This window comes from Phyllostomus hastatus, unplaced genomic scaffold, assembly GCF_019186645.2.
Source record: "Phyllostomus hastatus isolate PE091 unplaced genomic scaffold, TTU_PhHast_1.1 phas_scaffold_193, whole genome shotgun sequence".
In the NCBI taxonomy this organism is placed as follows: Eukaryota; Metazoa; Chordata; class Mammalia; order Chiroptera; family Phyllostomidae; genus Phyllostomus; species Phyllostomus hastatus.
Window position 1 is genome coordinate 980,495 of NW_025334015.1, and position 16,001 is coordinate 996,495.

General features: G+C 39.7%; 1 protein-coding gene across 1 annotated transcript in view; it reads left to right on the forward strand.

Annotated features, from left to right (window-relative positions):
* The window catches only part of LOC123832539 (tubulin-specific chaperone cofactor E-like protein), a 212,638-nt gene extending 197,928 nt beyond the window's left edge, over positions 1-14,710 (forward strand). Inside the window, exons 24-30 of the mRNA XM_045860210.1 lie at positions 5,383-5,585; positions 6,794-6,957; positions 7,403-7,651; positions 11,778-11,940; positions 13,028-13,115; positions 13,407-13,523; positions 14,076-14,710. Coding sequence (XP_045716166.1) covers positions 5,383-5,585; positions 6,794-6,957; positions 7,403-7,651; positions 11,778-11,940; positions 13,028-13,115; positions 13,407-13,523; positions 14,076-14,176 — 1,085 coding nt within the window. The 3' untranslated portion in view covers positions 14,177-14,710. The remainder of the gene's footprint in view (positions 1-5,382; positions 5,586-6,793; positions 6,958-7,402; positions 7,652-11,777; positions 11,941-13,027; positions 13,116-13,406; positions 13,524-14,075) is intronic.
* The last annotated feature ends 1,291 nt before the right edge of the window (positions 14,711-16,001 follow it).

Sequence of the window (16,001 nt, forward strand, 5' to 3'; positions counted from 1 at the left end):
CACAAAAGGTCTTGCATAGCAATAGCAATCCTGAGAATGAAGAACAAAGTTAGAGGAGTCACAGTACCTCATATGAAGCTATTCTATAAAGCCATAGTAATCAAAACAGCCTGATACTGGCATAAAAACAGACACATACATCAATGGAACAGAATAGAGAGCCCAGAGATAAACCCATGATTTTATAGTCAATTATATTCAATAGATGAAGCAAGCACACAAATGGTGTTTGGAAAATTGGACAGATATGTGCAGAAAAATGAAACTAGGCCACCTTCTTACACCACACACAAGAATTAATCAAAATGGATCAAAGACTTAAATATTAGAGCAGAAATCATAAAAATCCTGGAAGAAAATAGAGGTTGCAAAACCTCAGACAGTGCTCATGGAAATTTTTTATGAGGTATATCTCCCCAGGAAAGGGAAATAAAAGAAAAAATAAACAAGTGGGACCACATGAAACTAAAAAGTTTTTGTGCAGCAAAGGAAATCATCAACAAAATAAAAAGACAACCCACAAATGGGAGCAATATTTGCTGATACATACACTAAGGAGTTAATATTCAAAATTTATGAAGTATTTACAAAACTCAGTACCAATTTAAAAACTCTAATTTTTAAAATCCAATTTATTTTTTTAATCCAATTAAAAAAATTGACAAAGAACATGAATAGAACTTCTCCAAAGAAATAATACAGATAGCCAGTAGACATATGAAAAGAAAGTCAATGTCACTAATCATCAGAGAAATGCAAATTCAAACTACAATGAGATACCATCTCACATCTGTCAGAATGGCTATCATCAATAAATCAAAAAACAACAAATGCTGGCAACCATGTGGGGAAAGTGGGATCCTTTTGCACTGTTGGTGGGAATGAAGATGGATGCAGCCACTGTGGAAGGCAGTATGGAGATACCTGCTAAAAAAATTAAAAATGGATCAGTCTTTTGACCAAGCAACCCCACCTTTGGGATTATATCCGTAGGAACTCAAAACACTAATTAAAAAAATAAAAACATAAGCACCCCTATGTTCATTGCAGCCATTTTTACAATTGCCAAGATATGGAAGTAGCCTAAGTATCCATCAATAGATGAGTGATAAAAGAACTAAAGGACATTTACACAATGGAATTCTACTCATCCATAAAAAAAAGAAGAAAATCTTACCCTGTGCAACAGTATGAATGGACCCGGAGAACAGTATGGTTAGTGAAATAAGCCAGTCAGAGAAAGACAGATACCATATGATTTCACACGTATGTGGAATCTAATGAATGGACTGAACTAACAAGCAAAACAGAGACTCACAGATAGAGAGCAGGATAACAGCTAATGGAGGAGGTTGGGGGGAGGAGGGATTGAGCGAAAAGGATAAAAGACTCATGGACACAGACGACAGTGTGGTGATTGAGTGGGGAGGGGATTATAAGGGGACTAAATGGTAATGGAAAAAATATAATAAAGATTAAATCAAAAATAAAATAAAATAGAGTCTACCATTTATTAGCTGTTTGTCTTGGGAAAATTATTTAATATAGTTAAGCCTAAGTTTTCTGTGAAATGGGGCAATAATAGCAAGGACCCAATTTTTAGTAAAATGAAGGTGAGAATAATATTGACTTCATAGGAGTACTGTGAGAAGTAAATGAGAAAATACATGTAAGGTGCTTAGCACAACTGGCATATTTATTTAAAGGTAAATGGTAAATGTAGTATTTAAAAGAGGATAGGAGATGGCAACGTAGGCAGACATTGCTCACCTCTTCATACAACCATATCAAAATTACAACTAAAATATAGAACAACCATCACTTAGAACCATCAGAAATAGAGTTTAATGGAAGTCTGACAACTATGGAATTAAAGAAACTACATCAGTTGAGACTGGTAAGAGGGGCTCAGATGAGGAACAGCTGGTCTTTCACTGACATGTGGTGAATAAAAATTGAGGATGGGTATCTGAGGAGTGTACAGACCCAGCCCCACACCAGACCCCTCAGCCCAGAGATCCGGTGCCAGGAAGGTAAGTCCCCATAACTTCTGGCTGCAAAATCCAGTGGGGATTGAGTTGATGGAAGAAACTGCTGGAGCCACAAATAGTGCCTATTAAAGAACCCACACATGGACTCACCTACTCAGACTCACTCTGAGTTCCAGTGCTGGGGTGACAGCTTAAAGGGCACCATTGGCATACTGGGAGAGGCTGAAGTGTCTGGCATCAGGGCAAGCAGAGGATATTGTCCATTTTCTAAGCACCTCTCCACCCCCTACAGAGCCATGGAACCAGGAGGTGGTGCCATATCTGAGACTCCATCAACCTAACATCATTTTACTCGGCTTAGAGATCCTCAAAAACTCTGCCCCACATAGTTTACAGGTTCACCCAAGCTGCTTTTTCATATGAATGGCTGCTTCATAACTTCCGAAACCTATCACACAAGCAACAGCTGGCCTCAGTAAGCTCCAGACCAGGCACTAGCAACAACCAAATTAGTTTCATAGCTTGGATTCACCTGGGTATCTCCAAGCCCAGCACAAGTAGCAGCTTTCTCATATTGCTTGATAGCTCAAGAAGGGTGGTCTCAGACAGAACATAGGTGGGGGCTGACCTTGGCCTGTACCATCTGGAAAATCCCAGAGCCAATCCCACACCCAATTACACACCCAGTGGAAAACTGGAGACCACATCAGAGCACCATCACCTTGACCCTGCACAGCTGATCCTCCATGGAGGGCAGAGGTTGGTGGTCAGTGGTCACAGCCAGTTCCAGCAGCTGACTATCCTAGGTAAACCCATCCCGCTGACCAGCCAACAGCAAGCCAGTTTCAACTGCAAGAGAAGGTTGTACTCAGCCCACACAGAGGGCACAGCTCAAGTACCTAGTTTCAGTGATATGGGGAGACTGTGCCACTGGACCCCATAGGACACCTACTACATTTGGCCACACTACCAAGACACAGAGTCAAAGCAGCTCTATCTAATACATAGACACAAACACAGGGAGACTGCAAAAGGAGGAGACAAAGAAACAGGGCCCAAATCAAACAACAGATCAAAACTCCAGAAAAAAAGCTAAACAAAATGGAGATAAGCAATCTATCAGATGCAGAGTTCAAAACAATGGTTATAGGGATGCTTAAGAAACTTAGTGAGGACCTCAGCAGCATAAAAAGGATCTAGTCAGAAACATGGGATACACTAATTGAAATAAAAAACAATGTACAGGGAAACAACAGTAGACTGCATAAACCTGAGAATTAAGTCAATGATTTGGAACATAAAGAGACAAAAACCAGCCAATCAGAACAAGAAGAAAAAAGAATCCAAAAAATAAGGGTAGTGTAAGCAGCCTCTGGGACAGCTTCAAGAGGCCCAACATTTGCATCATAGGGGTGCCAGAAGAAGAGAAAGAGCAAGAAATTGGAAATCTATTTGAAAAAATAACAAAAGAAAACTTCCCTAATTTGGTGAAGGAAATGGGCATGCAAGTCCAGGAAGCACAGAGTCCCAAACAAGATGGGCCCAAAGAGGACCACACCAAGACACATCACAATTAAAATACTAAGGGTTAAAGATAAAGAGAGAATCTGAAATGCAGCAAAAGAAAAGCAGACAGTTATCTACAAAGGAGTGCCCATAAGACTCTCAGCTGATTTCTCAAAAAAAAACACTTCAGGCAAGAAGGGGCTGGCAAGCCATATTCACAGTGATGAAAAGCAAGGACTTACAACCAAGATGACTCCATCCAGCAAAGCTATCATTTAGAATGCAAGGGCAGATAAAGTGCTTCCCAGATAAGGTAAAGCTAAAGGAGTTCATCCTCACCAAGCCCTTATTACATGAAATGTTAAAGGTGGTTATTTAAGAAAAAGAAGAATATCAAAACTATTAACATTAAAATGACAACAAACTCACAACTATCAACAGCTGAATCTAAAAAATAACAACAGCCCTGGCTGGTGTGACTCCGTGGTTGAGTGCCGTCCTGCAAATCAAAGGGTGGCTGGTTTGATTCCCAGTCAAAGGCACATGCCTGGGTTGTAGGCCAGGTCCCTAGTAGTAGGCATGTGAGAGGCAACCACATATTGATGTTTTTCTCCTTCTCTTTCTCTCTCCCTTCCCCTATCTCTCCAAAATTTAAAATAAATAAAATCTTAAAAATCATAAAAAGAAATAAAAACAAAAACTAACTAAGCAAACAACCAGAACAGGAACAGAATCATAGATATGAGGATCATTTGGAGGGTTATCAGCTGGGAGGGGGAAGAAGGAGAATGGGGGAAATTGTGCAGAGATCAAGAAGCATAATTCATAATTGGTAGGCACTAAATAGACAGGGACATGTTAAGAATAGTGTAGGAAATGGAGAAGCCAAAGAACTTACCAGAATATGCATGACCCATGGACATGAACTTAAGGGAGGAAGGATTGCTGGAGGGAAGAAGGGTACCTGGAGGAGGAGGGCAAAGGGAAAAAACTGGGAAAACTGTAACAGCATAATCAAGAAAATATACTTTAAATAAATAAATAAGGATAATCTGTAGAACAACAATTTGTTTAGGGGGAAAAAAAGGCCTGTTTAAAGCTAGCTTTATCTGGCCTGTTTTAGGTGGGTCCCAAAGAAACAACTAAAATATTTGAAGCAAACTGTAACCCACTAGGACTCCAGGTCCTTTTTCCAACCACCATCCTCTTACAGTGGGAGCACTCCCATGGTGTCATGTAGGGGGTTGCTTTGCCTCCCAGTTCCTCGCCCTCACCTGAACCAAGGAACTCAGATGGTATATGCTGAATTTAACATTATTAGACAGTGAAAGCCTGATTGACCAGAAAGCTCGATAGGAGAAGACAGCCTGTGGTGTTCGAGTGTTTCCCCTAAGCAGATGAACATGCCTCTCTGTTTATATAGCTTGTGTTCATGTACTCACAGAAAATGCCAATTGTTGTGTCACTGTGTCAAAAAACAAGAGGTCTTAGTGCTCACCTGGGAACAGACTGGGGCTTTGGGTGGCTTAGCCAGTATTACTCTCACCTGGGGCAAATTTCTGAGATAAGTCACAATGAGCCAGATGCAATATGTAGCTTACAGAAAAGTAGCTACCACCAAACTATAAGGAAATTCCTGGGTTTGTAAAGAAAAGACACTTTATTAGTATTTTCATCTTTACAAAAGGCTCTACAATGCCCCAGTTATTGCTTTGAATGAATTCACATCCTCATTTGGTTTGATCAAAGCTTAGTTAGAAATGCCACAGCCTTCATGCAGGTTATTAGCTTTTTCTAAAGACAACTGTAATGGGTGCCTCAGCTTGATCTCTGCAGCAAGAACAGCTCTCACTCACATGACTTTCATAATCACTGTTTCCCACAGACTCACATGACATTATCGATGCTGAGGTGACCTGCAAGGCATCCCAGATGGAAGTGTCCATATCTAAGTGCAAACTCTTCCAGCTTGGCTTTGAAAGAGAGGGTGTGAGGATCAATGACAGACAATGCACTGGCATCGAAGGGGAAGATTTTATCTCCTTTCAGATCAACAACACCAAAGGGAATTGTGGAAACATTGTACAGGTGAGAAACTGAAGCTGGAAAGAGCACCTGGCAAAGGTAGTAACAGTCAGGGTGTTTGCACATTGATTGTCCTTAAAGCCAACTTCATGATGATCCAGTTAGAAATATCCTCCGTGGAAAACAGCAAAAGGTATGTACAAAATGGAAGACATCAAGGAGAATGATTATTTAGTGCTAAGTGATTGACTGAATAGAGAGAGCACAGCAGGTGACAAACTTCTTTCCTTGGTTTGTTCTATCTCCTGCCACCATTTGCTGGGCATGTTCACAAAGTTTGTTATCTCTCTTACACTTATTGTTCTTCCATGTAAATACAGCTGGATTTAGCTATTTTAGGAAGTAAGGGTGTCCCAGATATTGTTTAAGAAAAATACAGCAAGGTCCCAACTTTTGGTGTCAGATTATCTAATTTATAGGCTAGCAAAGGCTCTGGCTTCTTTTCTTCTTCCTGTTCCTTCCTGGTGTGTGTGTGTGTGTGTGCGTGTGTGTGTGTGTGTGTGTGTGTGTGTGTGTCTGATAACTTTTTATTAACACTTATATTAGGCAGTAAGAGGAGTAAAAAGGTGTTTGTGGGCACATCTCATAAAATATTTGTTGGAGGACAGATTTTGAATTAAGAATATTAAGAATTAACAAGAAGACTTGTAGCCTTGGCTCCCATGGCTCAGTGGATTGAGCACCTTTTCAGTAGACTGAAAGGTTGCCAGTTCAATTCTTGGTCAGGGTACATGCCTGGGTTGCAGGCCATGTTCCTGGTCAGGGCATGCAAGAGGCAACCAATCTGTTTCTCTTGCACATGTTTCTCTGCCTCTCTTTATTCCTCCTTTCCTCCCACTCTAAAAATAAATAAGTATATACATACATACATACATACATAAATCTTTTAATATAAAAAGGAGACTGTATTAACTTGTGATGGTCACCCTTCCTGTTGTTCCCTGCTTGGGTTCCCTGAGGTACCTGGGAGCTGGCTACAATTAGAATTCATGAAGTCACCCTCTGTGGGCATCCAAGGTTATTAGACTGAAGGGTATCATTGACATCTATTGTAATTTGGAAATGCTGAGGCTAGCTCCATACTGATTGTACTAGCCTCTGAGGTATGTATGAAATGAAGCCTTTTCTCCACTTTCAGGGCATGAATTTGAAATGCAAGCCACACCCTCACTCCCAGAGTTAATGATATCTGACCTCCCTTTGCTCTGCAGTCCAATGGCACTCATATCATGTATAAGAACACAATCTGGATAGAAAGCGCCAACAATACTGGCAACATAATCACCAGAGACCGGACAATCAATGTGGAATTCTCATGTGCTTATGAGTTGGATATCAAGATCTCCTTGGACTCTGTTGTGAAGCCTATGCTCAGGTAGAGACCACATGGGCTATGCACATTGCTGTGTCTTTGTGTTGGCAGTTAGGGTTAGCAGGGTCTAAATGGCCAGCTTTTACATTTGAAGCACTGAGAAAAAATAATTCATGTTTTCTGCTTCTTATTTTCTTCCTTAAACTAGCACTGTTCAGTAAAACTTTCTATAATGATGAAAATGTTCTGTATCCATACTATTGAATACAATTGCTATATATGGCTACTGAGCACTAGAAATGTGGTTCAAGTTGCTGAGGAATTGAATTTTTAATTTAATTTAATTTAAATTGCCACCTGTGGCCAATAAGTACCACTTTGGACAGTGCAGCCTTAGACTTTGCTACTATTTTGCCTTCCCTCTTCATTTTCAGCTTAAAAAACTGGTAGGTGATTGAATAAATATAATTGTGTGAGGTACTCCACCTCATGATTTTTTCTCTTTTAGTGTCATTAACCTGACAGTTCCAACCCAAGAAGGCAGCTTCACTACCAAGATGGCACTCTACAAAAATGCCTCCTACAAACATCCTTATCGCCAGGGTGAAGTGGTATTGACAACTCGAGATGTGCTGTATGTAGGGGTCTTTGTGGTTGGAGCTGATGCCACGCATCTGATCCTGACCCTGAACAAATGCTATGCAACACCCTCCCGTGACAGCAATGATAAACTTCGCTACTTCATCATTGAAGAAGGGTGCGTAGCCTCTTATTAAGGACAGGCTCGGAGCCTTTAGAGCAATGTTAGTCTACATGATTTTTTAGAGGGGGGAATAAGAACTAATATTTGTTGACTACCTACAAGGCCAGCATTTTGCATCTATAAACTATCAAATTCTTACTACAACCTTTAAGGCAGATATTAAAAGCCTCATATTATAGAAGAGAAGGCTTAGGCTTAGTGAGAGCAGCAACTTGCTTAAAGCCACACTGCAATTTTGAAGTAGATCCCTAAGTCCATATGGCATTAACTACAAATGTATCTTCAGTGTCATCAAAAAGAGGATTCTATCCTGCTTACTTTAAATTTCAATTTGAGAGAAATGTTGATCATCTACAAATGAAAGAATGTAATGAGAATAACTGAAGGTGACCGGGACATCGATTACATTTTTTAAATAATTAGAATAATAACCTGTAAAATAAAAAAGTTTCTTTTTAGTCACCACTCAGTGATCAGCACCTGTAATATTCTCTGAAATGTAGCGATTAGGAAACAAAATCCATTGAATGAATGAAAAATACTATTAATCAAACAATAATGATAATTATCTTTATTTTTTAAAACACTGGTTGTGTCAAGCAATGATAATTCTTTTAACAGCTTTATTGCATACATATTTATATGAAATACAATTTACTTATTTTAAGTATAAAATATAGTGATTTTTAATAAATTTACAAGAGGAGTGCAACTATCACCATGATCTAATTTTAGAACATTTTCATCACCCTAATACAATAATTCTTAAAGCAGATGACTGATCAAATTTTTTTCTGTTAAATGTGGTAGAGACCAATTCAAAGTAGCTTATGCAAAAAACAAGGTAGTTAACAATCACAAAAACAAATCACAGAAATGGAAGTAGCTTCAGAGATGATTGGATTCAGGGAGCCAGATGCTGTCCCTTGTCTTTGTCTCTGTTTCTTCCTGTCTCTGGTCAACCTTGTTGGACACTGGCAATCCCAGACTTGAGTTCTCACAGAGTTGGAGCCACAAGGAATGAGCATTTCTCTGACCCTGTTTCAGGAACTCCTGGGGAGGGGCACGGTTTGCATCTCTCTCTCTCTCTCCCTCTCCTCTCCTCTCTCTTTCTCTCTCTCTCCCTCTCTCTCCCTCTCTCCCTCTCTCTCCCTCTCTCCCTCTCTCTCCCTCTCTCCCTCCCTCCCCCTCTCTAGGATCACATCTTCTCCTTTGTTTGGAGGGGATGCAACATGAAATTGCCTGGTGTTGAGGAGGATGAAGTTCTCCTTGACTCTCTTAGGATTCTTAACTGAGACTGAAATTTAAATAGAGACAGAGTAACAGAAGAAAACCATCCAGATTTATTCAGTACAAGTTTTACCTGACACTGGAGCCTTCATAGGGAAATTAAGACCCAAAGAAATGGTTAAAGCTGAGTGTTTTATGCTAGGTTAGATGAAGAGTAGACATTCACAGAGCAGTATGATAGGTCAGAGTATGATGTGATTGTAGTGAACTGGGGAAACTTGCCAAACCTCTTTTTTCAGGGTCTTCTCTGAGTCCCTTTGTCTTTGGAGATAAGGATCTTCCTTTCCTTGTGGTATGGGGGAATACCTTTCACATGAAAGTTTTATGACATGTTTCAGGTGAAAAGGGTCAGAGAGGAAGTCAGGATGACCTTACTGCTTCTGCCATTGACTCAAACTCATTCACCTTAAAATAGTCAATATGCCAAGGTGTGTCTTGGATTGGCACTGTGTGGTAGTCAGGAATTGAGTGCTGTGTATACTGTAATTAGCTTTAAGCTTAGAAATGGTTCCTCAAAAGAAAAAAACTGTGCTCCTGGTAGACAAGCAATAAATAGCCACTTTTTGCAGATGAAACAGCCTTAGAGAGGTTAGAAATACAGCTAACCCAAGGCTACCCAACCAGCAAGAAGAGGAAGAATCCTTCAGTTTTCAAGACACGCTGACTTCCAGACTGGCCAGGTGTGACTTGTGGCATGGGTTGCTGAGGCAAACTGTGGACGTTTCAGCAAAGATTTCACTAAAGCATTTGACTTTCTGAATTGGTTTTTAGCCTCTTCAGAGGCAAAGGGAAGGATTTAATGACTACTTTGTATCTTGTAGGCCTAGTGCTCAGGCTAACATCACAATTCTCCTTTTCTCAATTTGTCTTCCTTCCCCTGTCACAGTCCTTTCCCAAAATGAAAGGGATAAGATCTTAGCCACTATCAAAGGCAAACCCAGGTGATAGCCTTGCGCCTCCTTTGAAGGTTGCTGTGGCATTGAGCATTTTTAAAATAGTAGTTAATAGACTTGACCCCAAGAGGGAGAGAGAGCAAGTGAGCATGTTCATAAATCTCAGCTTTCTCCAGGGTCTGAATGAAAGTCTTCAAATTAAACTGTTATTGAGCATAAAGTGATTTTCTCATGTGGGAGAATTTTAATTCATGAGTCCTTTTGACCTTGGAGAGATGTGGGTATTGTTTTTTTTTTTTCAAGTGAACTTGCAGGAAGAGTGATGCTCAATGCTGAATAAATGAGCAGCAAAATAGGACCACAAAAATTTTGAGGGGTCATTGTTCCTCTCCAGCTATGTGGAAGGCATAGACTGCAACAGTGTGTATTAGTGACTCAGAAGCCTGGGCACATGCAAGTCATGTCTCCTTCCTCTGTGTGTGTGAGCACACAGAGGAAAGGACAATCTTTCCTCTGAAAATGGACAAAGAATTCTAGTGTTTGCCTTGTTTGTTCACACTAAGACAGACTGTCTCTGTTCCCTTGGGTCCCTTCCTTCTGTCCTATGTTTATCTGTTATCTAAACTTCAAGTAATCTCTCTGGTACTTGGGGGTCTGGTTAAGAAGGAAGGGCTTGAAGATCAAGGGCTGTGAATATTTTAGAATCTTTGAGCCCATTTAGATTATTCAGATGAGTAACAAAGACAAGAAACTATTGGCAAGTTTTTGTTTCAAAACATTAGAAGACTATTGTCTTGCAGACTAATTACTAAACAATATGTGTGGGAATGCTGGAGGATTATTTCAATTTATAATTTTCCTATTAACTAAGCTATTTAATTCTGTAGGCTAGGGGGAGGAAACATAAGAAAAAGAGTCACCCTTTTATTTTTATCATTTGAAAGAACTTCTTTGCTCTCACAAGCCACCCTTGACCATGGCAGCCTAATTCGTTCATTCACTAACATGTGCTTCAACAAAGATTCAACATGCCCCACAGTGTGTGCAGGGGAACACAGTGAGGGTTATGGTTTCATTCTTGCACTCTAGGGGCCCAACAGGATACTGTTGGCAAATCCAGGTAAAACCCCTTGTTCCTGCCTGGTCAGGTCAGGACTAAGGAATATTTATAAAGGCAGAGGAGCCATAGACCAGTGTTGGAGAAAAAGCAGGAGTCATACATGTGAAGAACTGCAGAAAGACTTCCGAGTAGAGGGGAGCATTATGTGAAAAGACCCTGGGGCATAAAAGATTGGTACATTTGGGGAACTCTAAGTAGTAGAGGCAAGACATCTGTACCTGGAAGGGCTGTAGCTATCATTGCTTGTTGGCTCAATGCCACAGGAAGAGGAGGAGCTGAGAGAAGAGGCTGTCACTTCAAGACAATTCTTCAGCTCACTCTTGACTGCTTTTTTCCTCCAGCCCACACTTAGCTCAACATGTGGGAAGATTCCCCATAGGATTTGAATCATGGGATCCTCCCCAAACTGATAATTAACAGGAGAAAGCACAGAAGTAATCTTCTTGTGTTTGTTAAATTGATATCAGTAATACACAGCATTATGAGGGAACAGAACTTGAAATTGAAAAGCTGAAGCTTAGGGAAATTGAGTTCCATCCCCTTAGTCATTGTGATTTTAGTTGCAATCAGGGTATACTAATTGGAGGTGCTGTTTGATGCTTTTAAAACAAACTAGAGGAAAGACTGGGACATCTGTAATAGTGTCAACAATAATATAAAAAGTTAAAAAATAAACTATGTAAATATAAGGGAGTGGTAATAAATGATAAACCCACACAGTCCAGAGCTCACTTTCAAATGCAAAGGTCCTTTTAGCATTTACAGTGGTTTTATATGAAATATGAAAGTAAGAAGCAAAAATTTTTTTTCTGAATAGGTGTCAGAACATTAAAGATAACACTATTGGCATCGAGGAGAATGGTGTCTCCCTGACCTGTCGCTTTCACGTCACAGTCTTCAAGTTCATTGGGGATTATGATGAAGTTCATCTTCACTGCGCAGTATCACTCTGTGACTCAGAAAAGTACTCCTGTAAAATAGTAAGTGAGAATGTGAGAAGTAAATGCTTAGCAGTGTTTTCTTGCTGCCCCAGCTTCCCGAGCATGGGAATTACCAGCACCAGGATCTGTGTGGCTGTAGAATTCTCTAGGTCTCACAGCACCTGGAAGTGGCTGAATGGGAATCCTCCTCAGATGCTTAAAAGCAGCAGTCATCTTTGGTGGGACAATAAGAGAGAGAACATAGTGGAATGATGTCCACTTACTCTTCTATCTCTAAAATGTCAATCTGTCATTGGTGTAACACTAGATTAGGTTTTCTCAAACCTCAGGATTATTGACATTTTGGACCAAATCATTCTTTATGTGGGGACTGTCCTGTGCATTGTAAGACATTTAACAGCTTCCCTGGACTCTACTCACTAGATGCCAGTAGTACCGTGCCTCCCTCCAGGTTGCAACACCCAAAAATGTCTCCTGACATTGCCAGTTGTCTCCTGGGAAGCAAAAGAGGCCCATTTGAGAACTTTGCACTAGCATTTCAAGGAGACAGGGCTCTTAATCTGAAGTGAACAGTGCTAAGCTCCACTCCACTATGGAAGCAAACTCCTGGGCTCAGGATGTTCTTTGGACAGGGATTATTCTATAGCTCATCTGGAGCCATACCAGGGCCTGAGCCTCTGGAGGGGCTGGTGGGATGAGGTTACAAACTGATCCTCTCTTCCATGCCAGGGGTACATCCTCACCATATATAGTTAATATCACTAAGATTTTATTGCACTGGTCCCTAACTTTTAACATTCAAGCTTTCTACCTAACCCATGTTTGCAAAATTGAGATGTGAATTATAGTCAGAGCTATATACACATGCTGCTGCATGCATTGTTGCCTGATGGTTCACAGGAAGGCAGCCTCTTTGAATCTAATCCTAGTGTGGAGAATATATTTAATTCTCTTCAACATGAAGTCTAGAGTCCCAAGGATGATCAATAAGGCAATGGTTCTAATTAATGTGAACAGCAATAGAGCTGGAGGGTGGAACTACTGCTTCTTGGAGGTGACAACAAGGTTTAAAAAAAGGTGTCAGCTTAATTTTGTGAAATTTTCCCACTGGTGTTCTGTCTTTCAGAATTGCCCACAAAATTCCAGGATTGCCACAGATTATGCCAAAGAACCTAAAGAACAGATCATTTCAGTGGGACCTATTAGGAGAAAAAGTATGTATGTTTCATAAACACACTATAAATTATTACAACAGTGGGTTTGAAGCCTTGGGGAAACTCTTGCCTGTGTTTCACCTATAATGTGAACCTGGTGAATGAAGAGGTTGAAGATATTAGTTTGAGAAGACAGTTTACTTCCATAATGATATCTTTTTCTTGACTCTCAAAAACTCACAATCACATTAGTCTTCTCTTTTTCCTCTCTTCTCTTTTAAGCCTTGTCCTTAAATATGAGTTGAAGAGTTTAACTGTCCACAGTTACATTGACTCGCTGCTCTTTTCTAGGGCTGGACTGGTGTGAGGACAATGGAGGGTGCGAGCAGATTTGCACGAGCCGGGTAGATGGGCCTCTGTGTAGCTGTGTGACAGGAACGCTGCAGGAGGATGGCAAGAGCTGCAGAGGTAGACACACATTTCCTATCCAAGACAGGTGTCGGGGCACCAGGAGTCCTCCACACTGAGCAGGGATTCATACCTGAGGTCCAATCATTCAGCTGCTAACCTATAAAAATCCAGAAATTAAGATTAGGAAAACTCCCAAGAAATTTTAGTACCATTTTGGGTTTTGTTTTTTTTTAATCTTTGGGTGCCTGCTCTTTTATCTAAAAGATGCAGATGATTTAAAAAAAATAAGTTATCCAACTACTTAAGACCAAATATTGGGCTTAAATATGGCTGCCAAGTCTACTTGGGCTGTGGTTGGAATTGTGATATTTGATTCAACAAAACAAGATTTCCTGCAGTAGCCTTAGCTCATGGTTTCCCTGGTGCCCACTGGGGTTAGCTAGTGAGAGTCTTCCAAAGGTTGGGTTAATTCTGCTTCTTTGCAGCCATTTGGATAAAGTGGGTTCTTGGCAATGTAATTTCCTTTACTTGAGAACTGAAAAAAGATCTGACTTTTATCAAGCAGGTATGTTTTGCCACAGGACTTATTATGTTCCTTTCTATTCACAGCCTCTAATTCTTCCACTGAACTTCAAGTTTGGACACTCCTTCTCATCATGACCCAGATTTCATTATGGCATTTTGTGTATAAATCAGTCATGACCTCATAATTAACTCAAGGTTACTATACAAAGTACTGTAATTTACTTTTCAACTCCCTGTAGGATAAACGGTGTGTACCCTTAAGTCAAAGCCCATTTGAAAGGGACCAGATGCCACCTGCCTCACATGGTCAGAGATCTGGAAATGAGTGAAATTCCACGCTCCTCTTTCAAAGTACACAGCAGTGCTTCTAAAGCCAGTTGCGGAAAGTATATATGTTGCCTAAAATTTTCAAACCATTGTCACTAGAAATTTTGATTATATAAATAACTAGTAAAGGAAAAAATTCTAGTTAGAGAAGTCTGACTAGAAATCTGATCAGAGAAATCTGTCAATCAGTGCTGTTTCTGGATCATAGTTTTACAAAGAGGGGACCTGTGGGACAACACTGAGAAGCAATGGCTGGGAGGTTTCACTCCCTCTCAGGAAGCTTTTGAAAGTTTGGAGTGTCTGACCTATGATATGCATGTGTTGCTCCCTTCTCTTTATGATGAACTCCTTCCCTACCCTCATGTCCTTCAACCTTGCCATGGCAGCTTGGTCACTGAGTATATTGTTTGCAGATCTTGAGAACCCTACCCCATCCCTTCCCCTCAGACTCAAATCCTTCTCCTTTACAAATCAACCAAATAATTTTAATGTGTTTTATGCTTAAATAAACTTTCTGTTCAAGTATTCTCATTACTTGGTGGCTGAAATCATTCTTACTTATATTAAGACTTGCACACTAAATAGCATGCTCTGATTTAAGAAAGGAACCAGAAGCAGCCACATCGGGACCAGGTCCTCACTGCTGGCCAGATTCTGAATGCACTGCTGAACATTCTTGTCCAGGATTTAAAAAACAAAACAAAACACTTTTAGCTTTACCCCAATGACTATGATGTTAGCTGTGGGTTTATCATATATATCCTTTATTAGGTTGAAGTATGGTGCCTCTATTAAACAAAACAAAGTTTGTTTTTTAATCATAAATGAGTACTGGATTTTGTCAAATGCTTCTTCTTCATTTATTGATATAATTATATTATTTTTTTATCCTTCACTTTGTTTTGTCACATTAATTGATTTGCATATACTGAACCAACCTTCCATCCCAGGAATAAACTCCACCTGATCATGGTATATGATATTTTTTAATGTATTGCTGAATTCAGTTGCTAATATTTTGTTGAGAGGGCATTAATGTTCAACAGAGATACTGGCCTATAATTTTTTTTGTAAAGTCTCTATCTGGTTTGGGAATCAGGGTAATGCTGGCTTCATAAAATGAGTTTGAGAGCCTTCCATTCTCTTGGCTTTCCTTTGGAAATAGTTTGAAAACAGTTGGTGGTACTTTTTCTTTGAATGATTGGGAAAATTCACCTGTGAAGCCAACTCATCTAAGGCATTTGTGTGAGTATTTTCATACCAATTTAATTTTGTTGATAACCATCAATCTGTCCTGATTTTCTGTTTCTTTCTGATTCAGTCTTGGAAATTTTATGCTTCTAGAAATTTATCCATTTCTTCCAGATTGTTCAGTAGGCTGATTTAATTGTAGTAGTTTCTTATAATCTTTTGTGTTTTTGTCATGTCCCTTGTGATTTCTCACTTATTCATTTTTGATTGTATATATTCAGGTCCTCTCTTTGTTTTCTTGACAAGTCTAGTAAAAGGTTTATTAAATTTTTATATAATCAAAGAACCAGCTCAGTTTTATTGATTTTTTTATTATATAGACTTTTTAAACATATATTTTAGCTCTGATATTTATTATTTTCTCATTCTACTCCCTTTGGGCTTTGTTTTTATTCTTTTTCTAGTTCCTTTAGGCATACTGTCAACTTTTTT